Consider the following 21,638-nt stretch of genomic DNA (forward strand, 5'->3'; position numbering starts at 1 on the left):
ACTGCTCTAAACACCTGAAGTAAATATGAGAACATTGGACCATAATACAAATTACATCTCTTAATAGAAATACTCATCAAAAGAAAACCTTTCATTCCTACAGTGTCTAATAATTCCTGTTCTAATTTTTCCCAAGAAGCTGTTTTATCCTTATCCATCCAAACAATGATATTTCTCAACACAAAAGCACAATGATACAATTTGAAATTAGGGCATGCCCATCCCCCATCAGACCTCCCATACTGAAGCACAGACCATTTAATACTAGGTTGCTTATTATTCCAAATATATTTCCTTAATGTGTCCAGCTTTTTCCAATAATTCGCTGGGGGTGCCAGCGGCACCATTGAGCTAATAAAATTAATACGAGGTAGGACATTCATTTTAACCACTGCTATACGTGCTGGAACTGATAATGGCAAATGTTTCCATCTGTTAATATCTTCTATTTTTTTTTACACCAACAGGTCTGAGGTTTAATAAATCCAGTTGGTCAAGTGAGCTCAATAGGCCACTAAAAGTCTAAATTAATGAAACTATTTGATGTAAGTAGCAACAATCTCATCTTTTGTAGAAATTGTCATTAGGTATATTCATTATAATTAAGTGTGTATCTGTTTTTCACTCTGGACTTAGAAAGAACTGTTGAATGGTAAGTGAAGAAAGGGGTTAATGTGTGAGGTTGCAGGAAGAGAAAAGATAAAAGACGGTTTTATCTACTGTGAGAACTGGTTTTCAGATACTGCACTACAGTACCTACAGTATCAACTGCATTGTCTCACTGACTGAGGTGGAACGCTGCACAATGAGACTGGCGTTTCCAAATCCGGGTCTAGATGACCGAATCCCCTCTCACCAGGAGCTGGAGGAGCTGGAAAAGGGAGAAACCGACAGGCTCAAATGGGACAACAAAGCACAGTACATCCTCACCTGCGTGGGCTTCTGCGTAGGGCTGGGCAACGTATGGCGCTTCCCTTACCTGTGCCAATCCCATGGAGGAGGTAAGATGGCGAGGGGGGGAGGGGGGGGGGGGGGGGGTCTGTTAAGCTGACAAAGCATAGTGTTGTACAAATAATTTAAATTGTAATATCTTAAGTTACCAGCTATTAAAATATTCAGCCTTTTCTGCTTTTCATCACATGCAAGGCTAGAGCAGATTTACATATTCTTCTTTAGCCCAAGTGGGACATAATGGCTTCTAATTTAGCAATGTCGATTATGATGTGAAAAAGGAATGTCCAAGACCCCATACCTTGCTTCGCCAGACCTTTGTTGTAGCTGACCATGTTGTTGCAGCTGACAACATTTCAGCTGCAACATGTTCACATTCCAATATAGGCTAATGTAAAGTTATGATAAGTGGGTGCATGTACAGTAGACCCAAACATTCCAGTGTTAACAAGAAAAACATTTTCAATGATAGCCTGTATTGGTGACTTCAGTTTATAGAGCTGTCAGGAAATAATGCTACTGCATATTCAATCATAAAACAGTGATATTGGGTTCAAATATATGTGATATTGTAATTGGTAATTTCAATAAGTTTTTCATGCATGGCTTCCATGTCTCCTCCCAAGTGACAAATGGGGAACTAGACAGGTACTGTATCACACCACCTTATCAGCTAATGGTGGTAAAAGACCCTGAAGTTTATCTTCCATCTGAAACAGTTAAACCACGGGAATGTGGAGCATGTGGTCACAATGCATTGATAAAAAAGAAGGGGGGGTCCAACACCATTGTTAAGTTTGCCGACGGCAAAGTGTTGATGGGCCTGATATCAAACAACGAGGAATAAGGGCCTAGGAGGTGGAACATCTGTCGTGGCAAGTAAACTGCACCTGAATTTAAAGAAAACTAAGGCAATAATTGTGGAGGTCATACATGCAGAGGTCATACATGTACGTACATGCCACTCTCGAGCGATGGGACACCAGTGAGTAAGCAAGCCGCTTCACATGGTGTGCACATCACTAAGGAGCTGTCCTGGAGTATGTACACAGAGTATGTGGCAAAAAGGTGAAGCATCTCAGACAAGGAAATTCAAGGTGTCACAGAAAATCTTGAAGTCCTGCCAGAGCTTATAGTAATCAAATCCTTATGAAGGTGGTGCGTTGGGCTGAATGTACCACAGGGAGCCCCGACAGATGCCTGAGGATAACACTATATACCTGTAAATAACTAATACGTGACTTTGATTTCAGATTAACAGAATCCAGCTATTAAAAGACACATTTAATGTCGGAATTTCGGCCTACTGCACTGTAGGATAATCCAGGATGTCTCCACTTTTCAGGGGCTTTCGTCATTCCTTACCTAATCCTGTTGGTTCTCCTGGGAACACCTCTCCTACTGTTAGAGTTTGCCATTGGACAGCGCCTCAGAACAGGCAGTGTGGGAGTCTGGCGGGCCATCCATCCTTGCTTGACTGGCGTTGGTAAGTATAGCTAAACGTCAATCATATAATGCATTTGAATCATAAGAGCAAAACGCCTTATGTTACAGACATACCATCTCAACATATTGTAATTTAAGCTTATTCTCCAATCTCCACCATATGACAAAGTGGCTATAAATCAGGCTTTAGGATATGATTTTAAAGTCAAAGGTACACCTATCACTCAGGTATAGCCTCGATGCTGGCATCCTTCCTGGTTGGTCTATACTACAACACCATCATGGCCTGGACTATCTGGTATCTTTTCAACTCTTTTCAGGACTCTGTTCCTTGGTCCCAGTGTCCATTGAATGACAACGGCACAGGTAATTGAATACACAGTATATATATTATATATATATATATATATATATAATATATATATTATAAACATCTATACCTTTCTTTCTCTGTTGTGTACGTACTGTGTTAGCCTGGCTAATAAGATGGTTTCAGAAAGGGCCAAAGCCTCCCTGCTTGGCACTCAGCATCAATGGGTTGGATTGGGGGGTCAAATTAACTAATCAAATGATTCCCGAGCACGGCACGGCTGCAGCTCACCGCTCCTTGGCTGCGGCTCACTGCTGCAAGAGATGGGTCAAATGCGGAGAAAGAATGTCACTGCAGTAACGTGTGTGACAAATCGTACGACTTTGACTTTACTGTGTGTTGTAGGCTCAATATGTTTTTTTCACCTCCCCCTTCACGTTCAATAGGTCACGTATATCTATTGTGGCCAGATGTAGGCCTAATGTCCTGTGGTCTAGTAGGACTATAGTAAATAATAATTAAAAAAAATCACTGTACATCTTAAAAACAAAAAAAACATAAATTTGCCACTTGTTCGAATGCCCCCGCCCCCTGTCAAAAATAGCTAAAATCGCTATTACAACCTCAAACATGTAACAGTAGACTATTTGTTTTTATGTTTTGTTTTTTATTCATTATACCACGAAAGCAATCAAACTATGCCACCATAGCAGACATTATTTGTCACCACCTACAGGTCTTTTGCCAGAGTGTGAGCAGAGCTCCCCAACAGATTACTTTTGGTACAGAGTGACTTTGAACAGTTCAGCGTCTATATCAGATTCCGGAGGCTTGCAGTGGTGGATAGTACTGTGTCTCATGTGCGCCTGGATGGTCCTCTATGTCTGTTGCATCAGAGGGATCAGCACAACAGGCAAGGTCAGTTAAGGTCTCAGTCATCTACATGAATGTCAAGTTGATATGTACACATAACTGTGATATTATTATACCCCTCTGATGGTCTCCTTCTTCTTCCCCCCCCCCCCCCCCCCCTAATGACCTCAGGCAGTTTACATCACATCCACCCTGCCTTATGTTGTACTGACCATCTTCCTGATCCGAGGGCTAACTCTAAAAGGCGCCTTTAGTGGAATCACGTTTCTCTTCACCCCAGATGTATGGTTTGATTGTCACTCAAAAGCTGTTCAAAGTACAGTACATTGCCTGCCATACATATTCAATCTCTAATTTCCACATTAATCTAGAGCAACGTTTTGTATGCCTTCAGATAGATGAACTGATTAATCCAATGACTTGGATGGACGCAGGCGCGCAGGTTTTCTATTCATTCAGTTTGGCATGGGGTGGTCTCATCTCCTTCTCCAGCTACAATCCTATTCAGTAAGATATGTGCATCTTTGTACTGTTTTATTATGACCATAGTGATTTTGAAATCTGAAGGATTTCAAAAGACTGATGATGATGATAGTCACATTAATCATCATACCTAAAATGAATTTAGTTTTGTCTTATTCATTTATCCTTATTCTTACTAGCAACAACTGCAAGCAAGATGCTTTGATCCTGTCTGTCGTCACCGGAGGCACCTCTATCTATGCCGCCACGGTCATCTACTCTATCATTGGATTTAGAGCCACAGAGAATTATGATGCCTGTGTGGAAGGGTGAGTTCAAATCTCATACAGCCTCACACTGCAGCTGCAGTCTTTTACACACTTAGATCATTCAAGAGGTCTCCAATAGCAGAAACCATGGGCTATGGTTCCCAGTGTTCTAGTCAGTGAACGCTAGAATATAACCAAAGGCATCATGCACTACATCTTTGATGCAATGGCTACAAAACAATAGACAATACTTGTTGGTATCCCCCCAGGAACATAATGGCGCTGTTGAATACATTTGATCTTGCTGAGGCCAGCATCACCCCAGACAATTATGAGACTGTTTTGAACCAACTGAACATCTCCGATCCAGAAGTTGTTCACAGACTGAACATTAAAACCTGTGACTTGCAGAAGCTACTCGGTGAGGTAACCACTGTTATCCTACATTATTCCAGTCTTGTAATTATTATTATTAAGAATCACTTTTTTGTAAAGCCTCCTACCATTATGTAAATGTGTAATTCTTTGCATATCCTTTAGTTCCTAGCTACACGTAAACACAATTCCCTACAAAGATATTGCACTAGTTCTCAACACAGGGTTAACTGCAGTGCAGCACCACTGGAGAACTTTGGTGTTGGTGTTTTGCTCAAGAGCACTTTTGCTTGAGTTGGTAGGCACTGTTTATACCGTATAACAAGACCCTCTCCATTCACACCCTGTCAGTGCCAGGGAGTGAGCCATGCAGCAACCTGTGTCAATGAATACCAAGACCAAGCTGCAGCCTATAGCTCCCTAATTCTTATTTTATTTTAATATATGAATTGTAACTGTATTTTTCCAGGGTGTGGAGGGAACAGGTCTGGCATTCATTGTATTCACAGAGGCCATCGCCAAGATGCCCATCTCTCCACTCTGGTCCGTTCTGTTTTTCACCATGCTCTTCTGTCTGGGTCTGTCCACCATGTTTGGTAACATCGAGGGAGTCGTGGTTCCCTTACGGGACCTAAACATATTTCCCCAAAAGTGGCCCAGAGAAGTTTTAACTGGTGAGTGTTTTGAGCTCAGTCCAGTATCTAAGAACAAATATCCATCAAATACACTGGAGTCAAAGTGTGTGTGTGTGTGTGTGTGTGTGTGTGTGTGTGTGTGTGTGTGTGTGTGTGTGTGTGTGTGTGTGTGTGTGTGTGTGTGTGTGTGTGTGTGTGTGTGTGTGTGTGTGTGTGTGTGTGTGTGTGTGTGTCAGGTATAACATGCATCGTGAGCTTCATCATTGCCCTCCTGTTTGCTCAGCAGTCAGGGAATTACTGGCTTGCTTTCTTCGACAAATTTGCTGGCTCCATCCCCCTTCTGACCATCGCCTTCTTTGAGCTGATATCTGTTGTTTACGTATATGGCATAGACAGGTTAGTGGTTACAATTGGTCCTACTGTATGTCACAAAGACTTCCTCTTATTATCTTCATTTTGTGCTATCCCCTGCAAAAGGGTGTCAGGGTAGCTCAGTCGGTAGAGCACCCATGACCTTTCGACCGCACCCTGGCTGCTACCGATAAGCCTCTCTGACTTACTTTTTTGTAGATTAACATCAAACAACTAGCTCCTACAGTACCATAGACTGTATTAGAGCAAAAGAGTGTTTAAGAACCTTAAATTATCTGCATGGCAATGATTCAGGTTTTTCATGCAGGCAGTAAGGAGCTACGGCAGTGTTTCTGACACACAGACACACACTTAGACATTGTTAGAATTATAGTATGATAATATCCATTAATACATAAATATTGGTTCTCAGATTCAATAGCGACATGGTGTTCATGATTGGACAAAAGCCTGGTATCTACTGGCAGGCCACATGGAGAGTCATCAGTCCTCTCATAATCCTTGTCATCTTCCTGTTCTACCTGGTAACCGAATTTCAGGCGGAGCTCATATACCTGGTCTGGGACCCCAACTCTGTAAGCTAATTTCCTTTTCAACCTTGTCAGCTGCTTTGTTTTGCTCTTATAATTCTCTTCAAGTTGCCTTCTGAGGATGTTATTCCTCTACAATTCAATATCTTATCACATACCCAGCCTTTAGTTGCCCTTGGTGAGGGGATTGATACTTGAACAGAGAGGATATTAAAGGTCATATCAGCTCTGGTGCCGATAACTATTAACGGCGGTGTGATAAGAGTTCACAGCTGAGGAGACAATGGACTTGATTTATGATGTGAAGGAACCTAAACAGAGCAGAGAACAGCTACTGTAGCGACCTTCGGTGGTTCAACAAAATGCCATTAGGACCTGCATGTTCTCATCTGTTATGTTATTTTATTATATGAAATGACAGTGTAGATCATATGCTATTTTCTCATTATTGTCTTTGTAAACAAATACAGTAAGGCTATGGGTATGTGATAAGAAAATGTTCAACCCTGAATTCATTTTGCTATTTTCACACTAAGGATCTGTGGAACCAAGTCAAATGTAATGCTTTTGCAATTCAAAGTGCTTGTCCCGAGGGGACAGGGGACCCCCAGTACAAATATTATTATTTTGGGGGGTCTGAAAAGTTTGGGAACCCGTGATCATGACAGCTGGTTAACCACCTATTTTACATAATTCTTCAAAAAGCTTTCAAAAATGTCCCCACAATTTTCTTCTTATGTGCCAAAAATTGTGATGCCAGAGTTAAACACCATTGTCAATAGTGCTGACATGCTCAATGCGCTCATTATATTTCTGGATGGATTTTAGGAGGAATTCCCCTCTCTGGCATCAGTACCGTACCCACCATGGATAGCTGTGATCATCTTTATTTTGGCGGGGATCCCAAGTCTCGCAGTCCCTGGATATGCCATATGTCACTTCCTCTATGTCTATTTTCACAACAGACAGAAATGATCATGTTTGATTGATATTTAAACATTATTATTGAAGTTGTCAAGCATCATTGTTAAATGTCGCTGTGTGTGTGTGTGTGTGTGTGTGTGTGTGTGTGTGTGTGTGCACTCATGTGTACTGTATTGTATGCTAAAAGAGTAAAAAGACATTCATTCTTTTGTGCCTCTGGCAAAAAAAAGGATGACTTCAAATATATCAGTCATTCATTGACACACTGGAGAGGAATGAAAGCACCTCCAAGTTGTATTAATGATTTACAGAGAAATGTGTATAAAGTCTAAGCCGCCGTATCGTATCATACAATATGTGTTAGAAACAGAGGCAACCTTCGTTTAATCTGACCTCATTATGGGTTGTTTGAAGCTGGGTGTCAAGGTTTCTTTGCATGTTTTTGCATCGATATATTTCACCCAGGCTGTGCTGTGCTGGTATTGAGAAAAGAACATAATACTAAAATGTATCTTGAATTGTAATCTGAGCACCTAATCCATTTAAACCCATAGTTGAACGGAGTCCCGCAGGGGTCTATATTTCCCCCTCCCCTTTCCCTCTTACACCTCTTTGCCGATAATAACTGATCTGCAGGTGTTAGGATTTGGCTATTTTCACTGTTTTGAAATAATTCAGATGTAAGACATTTGTTTGAGCATAGCTCCATGAGTCGGTTTTAAAGGTACATGGTGGTGCATGGTAGAAAATAAGAAAGAAAGAGGACACTTCCTATACAATAGAGAAAGAAAGAGGACACTTCCTATACAATAGAGAAAGAAAGAAAGAAAGAAAGAAAGAAAGAAAGAAAGAAAGAAAGAAAGAAAGAAAGAAAGTACATACATTACATTGCACATTTTGGCCAATGTTTAGCTATTATTATGACATCATGGAGCGCATGGACACTTTGAAATACTGAAATATCTAAAAACACAAATTCCCCACATAAAACCCCCAGGAAAGTGTTTCTTGTCTCCCAAACATCATTAAAATAAGATCTGGTTGCAAAAGGGGTGAAGTGGCCCTTTAATGGTTACACCTTTTACTGACATACAGTATGATGTCATGAGCTGTGTTTTGAACTGGATTCCTGGATTCCTACAAACAAGTCCTCTGTGAGAGTAGTACATTTATAAAATGCAATGTTCTCACAGGTCTGTGAGAACATTGTGCAGGTTCCACAATGTCTATTACTTATTCAGGACCTGCATAAATTACGTTTCATGTTGGGTTGTCACATATAGCCTATGCCGATTGCCGACGCACATCTATATATTACCTGTACTTGAAAATAAAGTGTTTTCCTATCTGATTGAATCTGACTGTTGTGTACTGTGTAATATTTGTAATATTGCAATTTGCTAACATTCACATGACTGTATAAAAGTAAACCTATACCAAACCAGACCATTAGTAGCATTTTGATAGACGACATAATGCTGCCACCTGCGGGCACAAGCTTTGGCAGAGAGCTGCACATTACTGAAAAAACAATGCATACCCTCATCAAACACGCATGGTCACATTTTGTACATTTTGAGGATTTTATATGTTCTTTCAGAGATGGTTGTCTTCCAGGTTCAACAGATTGGAATAAATTTACCTGGCCTCCACATACTGGCAGCTCACGAGGTCAATGGTCCCCTCATGTTATCTTTCTCTTCTATCTATTGAGCAAAGTCCAAGCGGAGCTCACCTGCAATACCTGGTCTAGGACCCCGACTCTGTAAGGCATAGTTATTATTAGTAATGTATTAAAATTATTGTAAAAAAAAGCATTAAAACATCCAAACAAAATGATAAAGTTACAGCTTCAACAAGCTCACAACTCATTGTTGCGTTGAAAGCTTGTAGATATTTTGACTATTGTTGAATTATATAGGGCTTAAGTGATTATTTTATAATTAAGTTATGTACGTTTGGGTCCCCTGAGAGACACCAAATTTATCTTTTGCGTCTCAAGCTAAAACGCTTGGGAACCATTGCTGTAAGTCCTTGTCCATGGAAAATGTATCTTTGTTCTGACATCTTGTTGAATAGATTCTGTGTAAGCACCAAATTTAGCCAATTATCATGCATGCCAATCAGTGCAATTATACACACCGTACACAATAAGGTTTTGTATCACTAAAGATTCAATATTTTACCCCCTTTTTTCTTGATTGAGTCGTTAAACCAATTGATTCCTCAGTACACACGTATGTGTTGTCACTGCTGTTGTATCCTACTGGCTCACCTGACAGTGAGGAGCTTCCACTTCCAACACTCCCCACAGGTGTGACAGGTACTGCCCCAGCCCATATGAGTATGTGTAGTGACAATTATCACCCTCCCTTCCAGATTCCCTCTCCCGAATACGCCGACAAAGCCGGATGCACATTAAAAAAATCCATTTGCTGTGTTTATCAATGCTACTAGTGTACATCATCACAGCATGTTGGAAAGTTAAAGGGATTGTGACATTAAAAAAAAGGTTTTGGAATTGTTCTTATTTTTTTTAGGTTTTCTAAGCTCAATTGCACCCAAAAAACATGAACTTTTAACATTCAGTAGATTTTCTGTGATCTGGGGTTTTCTGGCTCAAACAGGTGCTCTGATTTTCCTGCTGTTTGTGATGTAAGATCCTGCAAATCCCATATATGTCAATGGGATTTGCCAGCAGATGTCACTGTTTTCACTGTGTTGCCTGTTTTCATTGTAGCTCAAAAGGCTTCCAAACCCCAAAGAAAACTTCAGACCACAGAAAATCCACTGAATGTTCAAAGTTCAGGTTTTTTTAGTGTAATTGAGGTCATAAAACCTAAAAGAAAAAAGAAAAAGAAAAAGAAATTAAATTGAATGTCATAAAACCTTTAATGATACTTTATCTCATTCATCGTGAATATCTGCCAAAGTGAATATAGGTATACATCTGGAGTTACAGAGGAATTCCTTCCTCTGGTTCCATGTATCACGCATGTGAGCATACCCCACTGCCCCAGTCTCTCTTCTCTGTATACTGTACACACTACACAGAGGACTACATGAACTAGTTCATTAGTTATCTACTGATGCTTGACTGATGTGTTCTACTGGCGTGTTCAGTATAGACAAATCCACAGAGCCTTGCCCTGTAGGCCAGCTGTGGGCAATCAACGGGTAGCCGTAGGTGAGGTGTACCATTAAGCTTAATGGTACACGTGACCTGAGCTGCACCCAGGGCACCCCTCCATGGATCTGTCTATAGCTGCTGCTATTTTTATAAATGTTATACGACAACACAGCGCTTTACAATGGCTCTTGTGCCAATGATGACAATTCATGACAACTCCCAGGCTTCTGTCCGGTTATCCATTAAACTCAGCTGATTCTCAGTAGATTTCCACTGTGTTGACACTGAGACAATCTCTCTTCTATACTTATCCGCTTCCAGACCCCAGGTCACACAATAACAGCAGTTCAGCAGAAGGCATGGAGGATCTGGCAGTCTCCAAGGAGGTAAAGGAGAGACCTAAGTGGGCCAACAAGACCCAGTACCTGTTGTCCTGCATTGGCTTTGCTGTGGGAGTGGGCAATGTGTGGCGTTTTCCTTACTTTTGCCAGATCCATGGAGGAGGTGAGATGCTTTCTATTGTTGACACACAGTATACTGTACTGTATCATCTAGTAGCATCTTGGTGGCTGGCATTTGATGTGCTTTGAGAACTATTTAAATGCTTTGATTTTTTTTTTTGGCAGTGAAACTGTCTTCTACAGTATACAGTAGTATAAAATAAAATAGGGCACATATTAATTTTTTTATCTCAGTGATTGCTGTATATTGTATTCTGTTATTCTGTGAAAAGACAATAAATAGTCAATTGTGTCATTACAGAATAGTGACAACAAATGTATCCATTAAGCCACAGACTCCATTCATGTTTATCTCTGAGACCCCAAATCCGTGTCCCAGTATACAAAGAGAACCAAATGGGTCATTTAGCTGAAGTGCCTCTTGTTGTCCTCAGACCCCAGAAGCAGTACAGTAGTCGAGATTATGTTGAAAGATGGCCAACAACTTGCAGCAACATCTTCATCATCACTTCACTGTTCTGTCTCAGGTGCTTTCCTCATCCCCTATCTGCTAGCGTTGGTATTTGAGGGTCTTCCTCTGCTTTACCTGGAGCTGGCAATAGGACAGAAGCTGAGAAAGGGCAGCATCGGCGTCTGGCACACCATCTCACCATTTCTGGGTGGAGTCGGTACGTCAACATGTTTGCACATATGTTTGTGTGTACGGTATGTGTCAATGGATGCTGTAGAATGAACTTTCGTGAATGAAACTGTAGGTAGACAATTAGACAATTACAAGTGTATATGTAACGTTATGTTTGCCAATCAGAGTTAAATTAACACTCAAGATGTTTGCAGTATTTGTTGCTGACTGTATTAAACGGGGCGGCAGTGGCTCAGGAGGTAGAGTGGCTGTCTTGGAATCAGAAGGTTTCTGGTTTGATTTAAAGTGTCCTTGTGCAAGAAACTGAACCCATAATTGCATAATTGCTTTGCATGCATGGTTCCCTCCAACGTTAATGTGTAAATGTACACTATAGCACTTGTGAGAAAGGCACTATAGAAATGCACCATTTACATGTGTAGCTGAGTGAGAGGTTCTCTCGGAATTAGAAGACCAGATGGAGTGGAAAAGACACTTTAATATCCCTGAGCAAGACAATTAACCACTAACCTTTCCCTGGGCTCCATTTAAATGGTATCCATCCACTGCTCCTAATAGTTAGGATAATGTAAAATTGTTAAATGCAGAAGAAGAATACATACTTTATGTGCGAATGCACTTGACACAGGCTACCCACAACAATAGCTAACAACAAACAATAACAACACGTTTCTTTGTTTAGGTGTTTCCTCCCTGGTGGTCTCCTTTCTGGTGTGTTTGTTCTATAATGCTATCGTGGGCTGGGTCCTCTGGTACTTATTCAACTCCTTCCAGGACCCCTTGCCTTGGAGCCAGTGTCCCCTCAATGACAATCACACAGGTTGGCAAGAATATACTATATACCTACAGCATATCGATACAGTGTATATTCAGCCATTTATTTATTTTATTTTGTATGGTATGTCCACTTTTCAACATTCAAATTCCTCCCAATATTATCCTTTCCTGTTGCTCATGGAAATATGTAAATACTAAAATCAGATATTTTCAAAATGCTGTTTCATCTGGACTTTAATATTAAAATATTCACGAGTGCACTGGAAATGTTTGCTCAACTTGTCATCTGAAGATTGGTGCATAAAGATAGTTACCTACTCAGAATTATGAAAACCAAACCAATTGCATAGTTTAAAATGACAAACACATGGGTTTTTGTTACAAGCCTTCATGTAATGTTCCTGAAAAATGACAATAGCATTAAGTTGTTAGGCAGTTTATGTTGTATTATGACTGAGAGACAGGAACAATTGAACACAACACATCTCCAGTCAGAATCGAACCAGGTTTCCATTGACATTATGTGGCCAATGACTGTCCGGTTACCTACTGGCACATTGCGTCTATGTTATGACTATGAGTAATTCAACAATAATAGGTAATGTGTTAGAATAACTATCTCTTATAAACTGTTAATACGTTATTAATTACTTTGTAAATGTTTGTTAATAGTTAATAGGCTTAAAACTATGCCATACAAATAGATAGTGAAGCTATTGCTAAAATACTTGCTAATAACTTGTATTAGTTGATTAACATTTTTCAATACAAGTAAAGCCTCTCTGCTACCATCATCAGTACTGAACAAAGCAACAGCAGAGCCTACTGTACTTATCTAGTCAGCCTCCTACTACAAAATATTTACAACAAAGACACAACAAATACACACTATATAATATAGTGTGTATATATTTTTTGTACAATGCACACTGGGCGGCTGTGGCTCAGGAGGTAGAGCAGGTCGGTCGGCGGTTCGAATCCCGGCTCCTCCTGTCCACATGTCGAAGTGTCCTTGGACAAAACACTGAACCCCATCTTGCCTCCAGTGGTTGCCACCATTGGTGTGTGAATGTGGGAAGTGAGGACGCTGGCGTTGACTGTTCGCCGCTTCACCTCCCAATGAATGGACCATTCTAAAGCGCTTTGAGTAAGCACGTAGTGCATAGAAAAGCGCTATAAAAATACAATCCATTATTACAAATAAAGTTTTTATTATTATTATTATTCATTAAAACACAAAAAGAAGTAAAAGATAATCCCCAAAAACACATGCATGCACGCACACACACACAGACTCACGCATACGCACAAACGACCATTGTTTATCTTATCTGTTCACGGTTACGATCAGCCTACGTAAAGGAATGTGTGGACAGCACGTCAGTGAACTACTTCTGGTACAGAGAGACCCTGAACATCACTCCTAACGTGGAGACCAGCGGCTCACTGCAGTGGTGGATGGTGGCGAGCCTGGGCTCCGCCTGGTGTCTGGTCTACGTCTGCTTCATAAAGGGCATTGAGACCATTGGCAAGGTGTGTGTAACAGATCAATGTCCAGGCTTAAATAATAACGATCATGGGTCGATTCCCTCTGAAATCACCAATGTTTAATACATAATTTACATAATTTTAATTTATCCATTTGCAACTCTGAGAGGGTACAAATTTGTTAAGTTATATCACTCAGGATTTTACAGTGTATTTATTAAATGCTACCTGCATGGCACTAACTGAATTGTTCTGTTGTTAAAATTAGGTCAACCAAGTGTGCAAAGTGGAGCTGCGTAGCTCTTCTTTGACCTTGACCGTGACCCTTGACAACATAATACATTCTACAGTACTACAGTTTACTGTGTCTTTGTGGCTCAAATGGTAAACCCTAAGACTACTGCCTAGATGGATTCAACATAATGTTGAATTAGCTACGTACCATTCTCTCCCACCCTTACTCAAAATTAAAGAGGAAAAGCTGAAGGAATAATCAACAAATAAACATAAGCAAACTGAAGCAATGTCTGAATTGATTTCACATAAACATACTGGAAACAGAGCCTTTGACTCATTCATAATATTTCTCCAGGCTGTATATGTGACAGTGACGTTCCCATACCTGGTACTGACCATCTTCCTGGTGCGTGCCCTCACTCTGCCAGGAGCTACTGACGGCCTCGTCTACCTCTTCACACCTGAGGCAAGTCCATGCAATCAGCGCCGGGAAACCCTACATTGATTTTGTAGTTTCCAATGCAGGTTAGGTTATGTGACCCTGTGACATCCAAAATAGGGGGGTAAATCTGGCTAATATTTTGATGATGTCACATTGGGAAATGGGAATGCAAATCTAAACCAAATGAGTACCTTTACCAATTTCCCCCACTGCACATAATAGCGTAAATAGGGTAAAGACGATTTACATGTACCTCTCCTTTGTTCATTGTTTCTCTCTCTCTCTCTCTCTATCTCTCTCTCTCTCTCTCTCTCTCTCTCTCTCTCTCTCTCCTTTAGTGGGAGTCTCTGAAGAACCCCCAAGTGTGGCTGGATGCTTGCACTCAGATCTTCTTCTCTCTCTCAATTGCCTTTGGTGGTCTAATAGTGTTCTCCAGCTACAATCCTCCAGAGTAGGTATCCAATGGAGCTGGCAATAGGACAGAAGGGGAAGCTAGACCCCAAATTGTGCACTTAACAATGGGAATGTGATTGTACTGACTTCCTGTAGAAATACTGACACCTTTAGTTGGGGCACGAATTATACTGTATTCTGTTTTTGAATACATTTTTGTTCTTTTCACATTTCCTCTGCCAGTAATAATTGTGAGAGGGATACAATTGTGGTTGGTCTGGTAAACAGTGGTACATCTCTCTATGCATCCATCTCTGTGTTCGCCATCCTGGGATTTAAAGCCAACAATAACTACAACTCCTGTATGAATGGGTATGTACTACATGTGCGTACGTGCCTTTGTGCATGCATGGGTGTGTGTGCATTTGACCAATTGCATTTAGACATGCTCTTACGTTTTTCCTCAATCATCATTGAAAATAATTGATAATTATATTAAGACAAATCTGAACTCTTGGACACCTCTTCAGAAGTCTTTGTCATCTGCAGGAACATCTTGGCTCTAACCAATGAGTTTGATATTGAGGAGCAAACCATAGAATTCGACAACTATGTTGAATGGCATGAACATCTGAATGGCACATTTCATACCCGGGTGTCCAGTTTGAACTTGAAGCCCTGCAATCTGCAAACATTCCTTGACCAGGTATCGTTGCCATGGTGTACTTTGAAAGGTTGTAACGAATTAATTTGAACTATAACTTTTACTGTGTTGAAATGTTAGACTTTTCACTCCATGACTAAGCCTTGATAAGAACCATACAGTATTAAATCAGTCAACAAGATCCTCGTACCTCGAAGTGCATCAAATACTGGTTCAAAATGTACCATTATGTTCAGTCTTCATGCTGCTCATCTCTTATTGTCCTCCCCTATAGAGTGCATCAGGTACTGGCCTTGCATTCATTGTGTTCACTGAGGCTATGATGTCGATGCCAGGCTCTCAGGTCTGGGCTGTGTTGTTCTTCCTCATGCTCTTCAGTTTGGGTCTCTCCACCATGTTTGGCAACCTTGAGGGCATCCTCAATCCCCTCGTTGAACTACACATGGTACCCAAGTGGATTCCTAAAGAGCTCTTCACAGGTGCCTATCAGAATTTGGCCTCATGATACACACTGTCCCACTGTGTCAGGTGTACAATATAAAGATCCACATCCATATGTTTGGTAGTTTAGTTTGCCAAGAATCAATGTCCAGTCCCCATGTCCCGATACGTTCCCTCAGTCCCTCAGTCCCTACTGTAGCTCCAAGATGAGATCAGGCGGAGATCCGTTTCAGAAATGGCGCATGGTTTCCACAAGTAACGCTGCTTTCCCTTTTCTGCACATCCTATCCAAAAAGTGAAGATCCGATAATTAGCTAAACAAATTTTCATTGGGGCACCCACTGGCCAAGTGGTCCAGGCGCATGCCACATAGCCTATGGGCTTCAGCCTGACAGCGCGTCGCATGGTCGAGTCCCGTTCATGACGACCTTTGCTGCATGTCTCTCCCCTTATCTCTCTCCCTCTTTCCTGTCAGTCTTCACTTGATACTATCAATTAAGGCAGAAAAGCCAAAACAAATCTTTAAAAAAACAAAACTAATTTTCGCCCCAAAAAATCCAAGTTACGGCTTGAAGTTGAAACGAGCTTGTTTAGTCAGCCGCTTCCATGTTTTTCAAGGACGTTGTGCATGTCAAAATCTCCACATTCGACCAGGGGAGGCGCCGGGGAGGCGCTAAAGATTTTCAACTTCCTTGAAAAACATGGAAGCAGCTGACTAAACAAGCGATTTAAACGCTCGTTTCAAGCCGTATAACTTGGATTTGGAAGGAACGTCAGACATCCATTCCTAACATCCTTAGCCAAATGGCTAGTTTGCTAATCACTGTGGAACTGCTGTGGAGGTGGAGGGCATAATTATGGCACAAATCATTAATTAATCGTTACCATCATGTTTTAAAAAAAAGTTTGTCTAAATAACTTTCTAACCAATAGTAATGAATTAGCAATGAACTAACAAAAAAAATCTATTCAAATAGTAACAAATAAGATTCTCATTCTCCTCGTCAAAATCCCCATTGTCACATGAATCTAAACCAAATCCCTGTAGATTATGTAGACGTAGATATAGATATTATGTAACTTGTGTATGTTGCTGTCAGATTCACAATCCTTCTTCTCTCTGTGTTGCAGCATTAATATGTCTGCTGTGCTTCCTGCTGTCTCTGATCTTCACCATTGGTTCAGGGAACTATTGGTTGGAGATCTTTAATAACTATGTGGGCTCTGTTCCCTTCCTCGTCATTGCTTTCTTTGAAGTCACTGGAGTGGTCTACATCTATGGACTCAGCCGGTAACTCATTTTATATCTCAGTGGTTCCCAAATGCTGTTCCCAGGTCACGGTGATGTGCATTGGCATGCTTGTGTGCATTTGTGACAACCATGATTGCAACAGCTATTCAAAAAGTTTTCCCCAAACAAAATTATTAAAAAAAGATTACAGAAGGAAATTCTATACCCTTTCACCATGTCTCTATAAGTGTGTTACTGTCTGATCATACAAATTAAGGCTCTGTTCCATTTAGTGTGCAGTGGTTCTCAAAACCTTTAATTTCAAGGACCCCCATAACTCTCAGACCTGTACAGGGACATTTGGAACACACTCAATTACACTTTGAGACCCACTGGTGTAGCAACGTGTTTCCAGTGAGCCAACATGCACAATAGAGTCCTGACGTCACTCGCTCATCCCCTGGTTCTGCCTGGTTTACGGAAGTAATTTCTCTATGGAGAATAACATGGGGTCATCTTAAAATCGTTTAATATAAGCATTGTGGTCCAAAAATATACAAGCTGTCTCTGCGTACTCATATATGAATGATACAGTCTGTTTTATTTCTAGTGAAAATGTAACTAATTCAGTAGCAGTAACAATAGCGTTTTCTCTCAGTCAGTTGATTCTTCATATCCATAAAGCGGCCTGGATGATTTGTTTATTTTTCAAACACATGTAGTTATTATGTGAGGCGATCTAAAATCCCCCTATGGGGATTACAATGCAAATAAAAAGTACATGAACCTGCAGATTTGCGCCCTCTACCGATATTGACGTCAGACTTCGGTGCTCTATAGCAGCACCCTGACTCTGTTTGACCATAATGGAACAGAGCCTTCATCATCGATAACACCTGTGAAGGAGGTGCATACGCCATTCTTGGCGTATGCATATAGCCCATTGACTGCTGCTGTGTGCTTGCTTGTGCTTTCTAGCTTCAGTGAGGACCTCCATGTCATGACAGGGAAGAGGCCCAGCATCTTCTGGAGGGTTTGCTGGGCGTTCATCAGTCCTGTGATGCTCCTAGTGGTATTTATTGCCTATGTTGCTGTTCAATCACAGAAGCGTCCCACCTACTCTGCTTGGGACCCTAGCAATGTAAGTCTATATATCGTCACTGTCCAAAACTGTCTCTGCTCCTGTGTTCCAATGCATCCAATGCACCACACAGTAATAGTCACATGCTTTGGTTAATACTTTTCCTTGGTTAAATATTTATAAACCCACAGACATGATTAACCTCTTTCAACATGGCGTCCCTATTTTGGGCATGTCATTATGACCCGGTCATATGACAAAGTATAAAATACGCATACATATGTAGATTAATGTTTCAGTCTCATATGTTTGTCCTGTGTGCAATTTAATGTGTGTGTGTGTGTGTGTGTGTGTGTGTGTGTGTGTGTGTGTGTGTGTGTGTGTGTGTGTGTGTGTGTGTGTGTGTAATATAAGTTTCATTGTGCTGTCACATGATGGTCAAATTGGTCATACAGTAATTTGAGCATCGTGGAAAAGGCAACATAATACAGTACTATACAGTACGTTAATTCTGCTGTCTCTGGCTCAAATGATAAACTCTAAATACTGATTATGGGTCATAATCATAATCATAAATAGTACAGTATCTTGTATGATTGGCAATGTGTCCCTCAAATACAGAAATATATGTCCCTCACGCTGACTTCTCTTTTCCCCACAGGAGGATTTCCCCCATACAAATGTTACACTTTACCCAGACTGGGTGTTTTCCATTATTGTCCTCCTCTCTGCCGTTCCCTTGCTTCCCATACCCCTGGTAGCTCTCTATCATCTCATCAAGAGGAGGAGGTCGTCAAATGGCCGCCACAACAGCGCCACACCTCACGCCAATGATGGCTACGTTTTGGACACATAGTTTAAGACCAAAATACTTTCTTTGACTTTCCGTGGCAAGGATCCATCCTGTCAGTATCTCTGCGACTGAAGAATCCTTCACGAGGCGTCCACATTATATTACATTCTCAATCGCCCCTTGGAATGGAAACAAAATATATACAGAGCAGATGGGATGGGCTGATGGGCAGAAAAAGTACATAAATAATCATCATCATAGTCATCACCATAAAAAAATGTGTATATATAACGTTTTTTATTTCAATAAGATTATTGGCGTTATTGGGCATGTCATTATTGTCAATTTTTTTCAAAAGAAATATATTTAGAAGGAGAAAGTCTTATGCACACCTACAAGGGACAGGTGCGTCGGATAAATTAACTGGAAGAGTAGGAAAAAAGCTATCATGGCAGGCAGCATCCACAATGGTAGTGTATGTTGTTACAGTAGATTTATGCTCTACGATGTATTTACATTGAATGGATTATGTTATTCCAATTTCATTTTTATGTTTTTCACTAAGAAAGTGGCATGAAGTTATATTTTCTATCTTGTCACAATTGTTCAATTTGGAACTTAAATCTTGTTGACCTTGAGGCTTTTCCAGTCAATTAAATACCTGATGAGAAATAATTGGCACAGTCATTGAAGGAGGATCTGTTTCCGAGATACAGTAAAGAGGCATAACCTGGAGACCTTCCAGAAACCGTCATCAGGTACTGTACTCTCCCCAACATTATTGGGCTTTGGAAAGGATACAGATTCACAGAAACAGAAACACTGGCAAAGCCCCATAATAGGAATTTCCTATAGGAACGATTGAGCTCGTAGGTACAGTTTGATCCAGTGATGAAAAAAGAAGAATTTCCCACAAGGAATTAAAGGACCAAAATATGAGTGGTCAAAATGAGATGTAGTAGCTAGCTAGTTCGAAAGAACACTTGATGCAATCATTCATAAAGTGAAAGAGGTGATATTATGGCCTGTACACCAGCAGTTCAATAGACTATTGTCATCATTGTATAGCATGATGGGGCAGAAGCAGGGATGGCAGAAAGAGAGTGCTTGAGGTTAATAAAAGACACTGTGTGTTCCCAGCAGTCACTCACAGACAATCTTTAGTCATAAATAGTCTCTGGGGCTCGTTAGACACCTATACACCGCAGGTGAGTTCACTCTAGGCCATCAGAGTCCAAAGAGGATAGGGGAGGGGCTGGGGAGCTCAGGAGGAAGTATCCTGGCATGGCCAGACTAATATCACTCCTGCGTAGATTAATCTCTACCCAGCAGTGATATTATCTTCCACACAGGAACTTCGGTGTGTAAGAATTATTCCCAAGGGGTGGTTACAAACAGATTCCAAAGTCACAGCAAAAAGGTCTCACTTTGAATAGTGGGCTCTAATTGGTCACCCGCAACTCCGGGGTGAGCGAAATATAATTCAGTGCCAGGGCTTTTTTATTTCTATTTTTTTCCTCAGATTCATTCGTCTGGTTTCCAGGCTAAGGAGGAAGACACACTGCACTGACTGCATGGGCAAAGTCACCTCAGGGCAAGGTCACAGCACAGCTGCAGTCTGTTAGGGGCAGAGGCAGACAGCACAGAGGAAGATTGTGACACCTCCGTTTTACTATTCTTATGGTATTGTATGTTTCATATTTGCATGTTCGTTTCGTGTGTATTTTTAAAGCTAGAATACTTAAGTCCATGTACAGAAGTCAAAAGAGCCTTTTCTATTTATTCCCATGCCCCATTCTTGGTTAAAGGTAGAGTAAGTGATAACAAAGTGTTAAATAAGCTAAATAAAATATATTGTGATAGTAATCATTGCGGGAGTATAGAGTTTGGTCAGTAACGGGTGTCTTCCAGCGCTTTAATAAACAGACAATGCATTTTCAGGTCGGGATACCAGTTTTATCCAGTCAGGAGAGATAACTCACATACAGCATAAACAAGTGAAATCAGAAGTGATGACACAAAGAAATGAGAAGACAAAATTGGAACTGGAACAATATAAAACTGAAGATGATAAATGGGTACTCCTCTCTCCTGATTGGTTGAAAATGTGCAACTCACCTGAAAATGTATTTTCAGTTTATTAAAGAGCTGGAGAGAAGATGGGACCCTTAACACTATCGTCTATAGCAATGAATACTATCAGAATATAGTGCTTTAACATTTTAACAAAAATAACGTTTTGTCTTAACCAAAAAACATCACGTACCCTACCTTTTCACCCATTAAACCTGGGAAAGCATCTGTTGTCATTACTTTTCAGAATTCAAATACTTAATGATGCTTTTGTGTAACGCCGTAGTATGATCAAGTAGCAGGGCGTTACTTTACGAGAAAAAAATAATAATATGGAGATAAGTGGTTTATGCCCAACAGAAACGAGGCTTACAGCAATCGGCCTCAGGTCTTAATGGGTTAAATTGACCTGTGCATCGTTAGAGGAGCGTCCCTCTTTGATTTTTACAATCAAAAGATAAGTGCTCTTACTATGCCAAAGATAACAATTCATGGGCGCTTCTGGGCGCATTGCAAAGCTTCTGTCTGGTTATCCATTAAGCTGATCGGTGGTATCGTTTTCTTAGTGGATTTCCACAAATCTCAAATCGCTCTTCTACTTATTCGCTTCCAGACCCCACGTCACATAATAACAGCA

The 21,638-nt window shown here is 40.7% G+C and overlaps 3 protein-coding genes across 3 annotated transcripts in view; all 3 read left to right on the forward strand.

Annotated features, from left to right (window-relative positions):
- LOC310867086 (uncharacterized protein) overlaps positions 1-7,198 on the forward strand; it is a gene marked incomplete at both ends in the record, with an annotated part of 32,396 nt that extends 25,198 nt beyond the window's left edge. The window contains one exon of the mRNA XM_083776881.1: positions 7,052-7,198. Within this exon, the coding sequence (XP_083633007.1) occupies positions 7,052-7,198 (147 nt within the window). The remainder of the gene's footprint in view (positions 1-7,051) is intronic.
- LOC310868905 (sodium-dependent neutral amino acid transporter B(0)AT1-like) lies at positions 806-6,277 on the forward strand (the record flags this gene model as incomplete). The annotated part of the gene is made up of 11 exons (XM_083779388.1): positions 806-1,001; positions 2,297-2,437; positions 2,626-2,763; positions 3,423-3,625; positions 3,752-3,862; positions 3,975-4,087; positions 4,243-4,371; positions 4,581-4,737; positions 5,156-5,302; positions 5,605-5,717; positions 6,106-6,277. The coding sequence occupies 11 exons, from the start codon at positions 806-808 to the stop codon at positions 6,275-6,277; spliced, it is 1,620 nt and encodes a 539-aa protein (XP_083635514.1).
- Positions 7,199-10,636: 3,438 nt separating the features above from the next.
- Positions 10,637-18,991, forward strand: LOC310867161 (inactive sodium-dependent neutral amino acid transporter B(0)AT3-like; the record flags this gene model as incomplete). Its single annotated transcript, XM_083777008.1, has 12 exons — positions 10,637-10,781; positions 11,266-11,406; positions 12,064-12,201; positions 13,510-13,691; positions 14,239-14,349; positions 14,664-14,776; positions 14,962-15,090; positions 15,268-15,424; positions 15,657-15,861; positions 16,955-17,114; positions 18,033-18,195; positions 18,797-18,991. 12 exons carry the CDS (start codon positions 10,637-10,639, stop codon positions 18,989-18,991), a joined length of 1,839 nt encoding a protein of 612 aa, XP_083633134.1.
- Positions 18,992-21,638: the final 2,647 nt, after the last annotated feature.

This window comes from Protomyctophum parallelum (genome assembly GCF_964188405.1).
Source record: "Protomyctophum parallelum genome assembly, chromosome: 1".
NCBI lineage: Eukaryota > Metazoa > Chordata > Actinopteri > Myctophiformes > Myctophidae > Protomyctophum > Protomyctophum parallelum.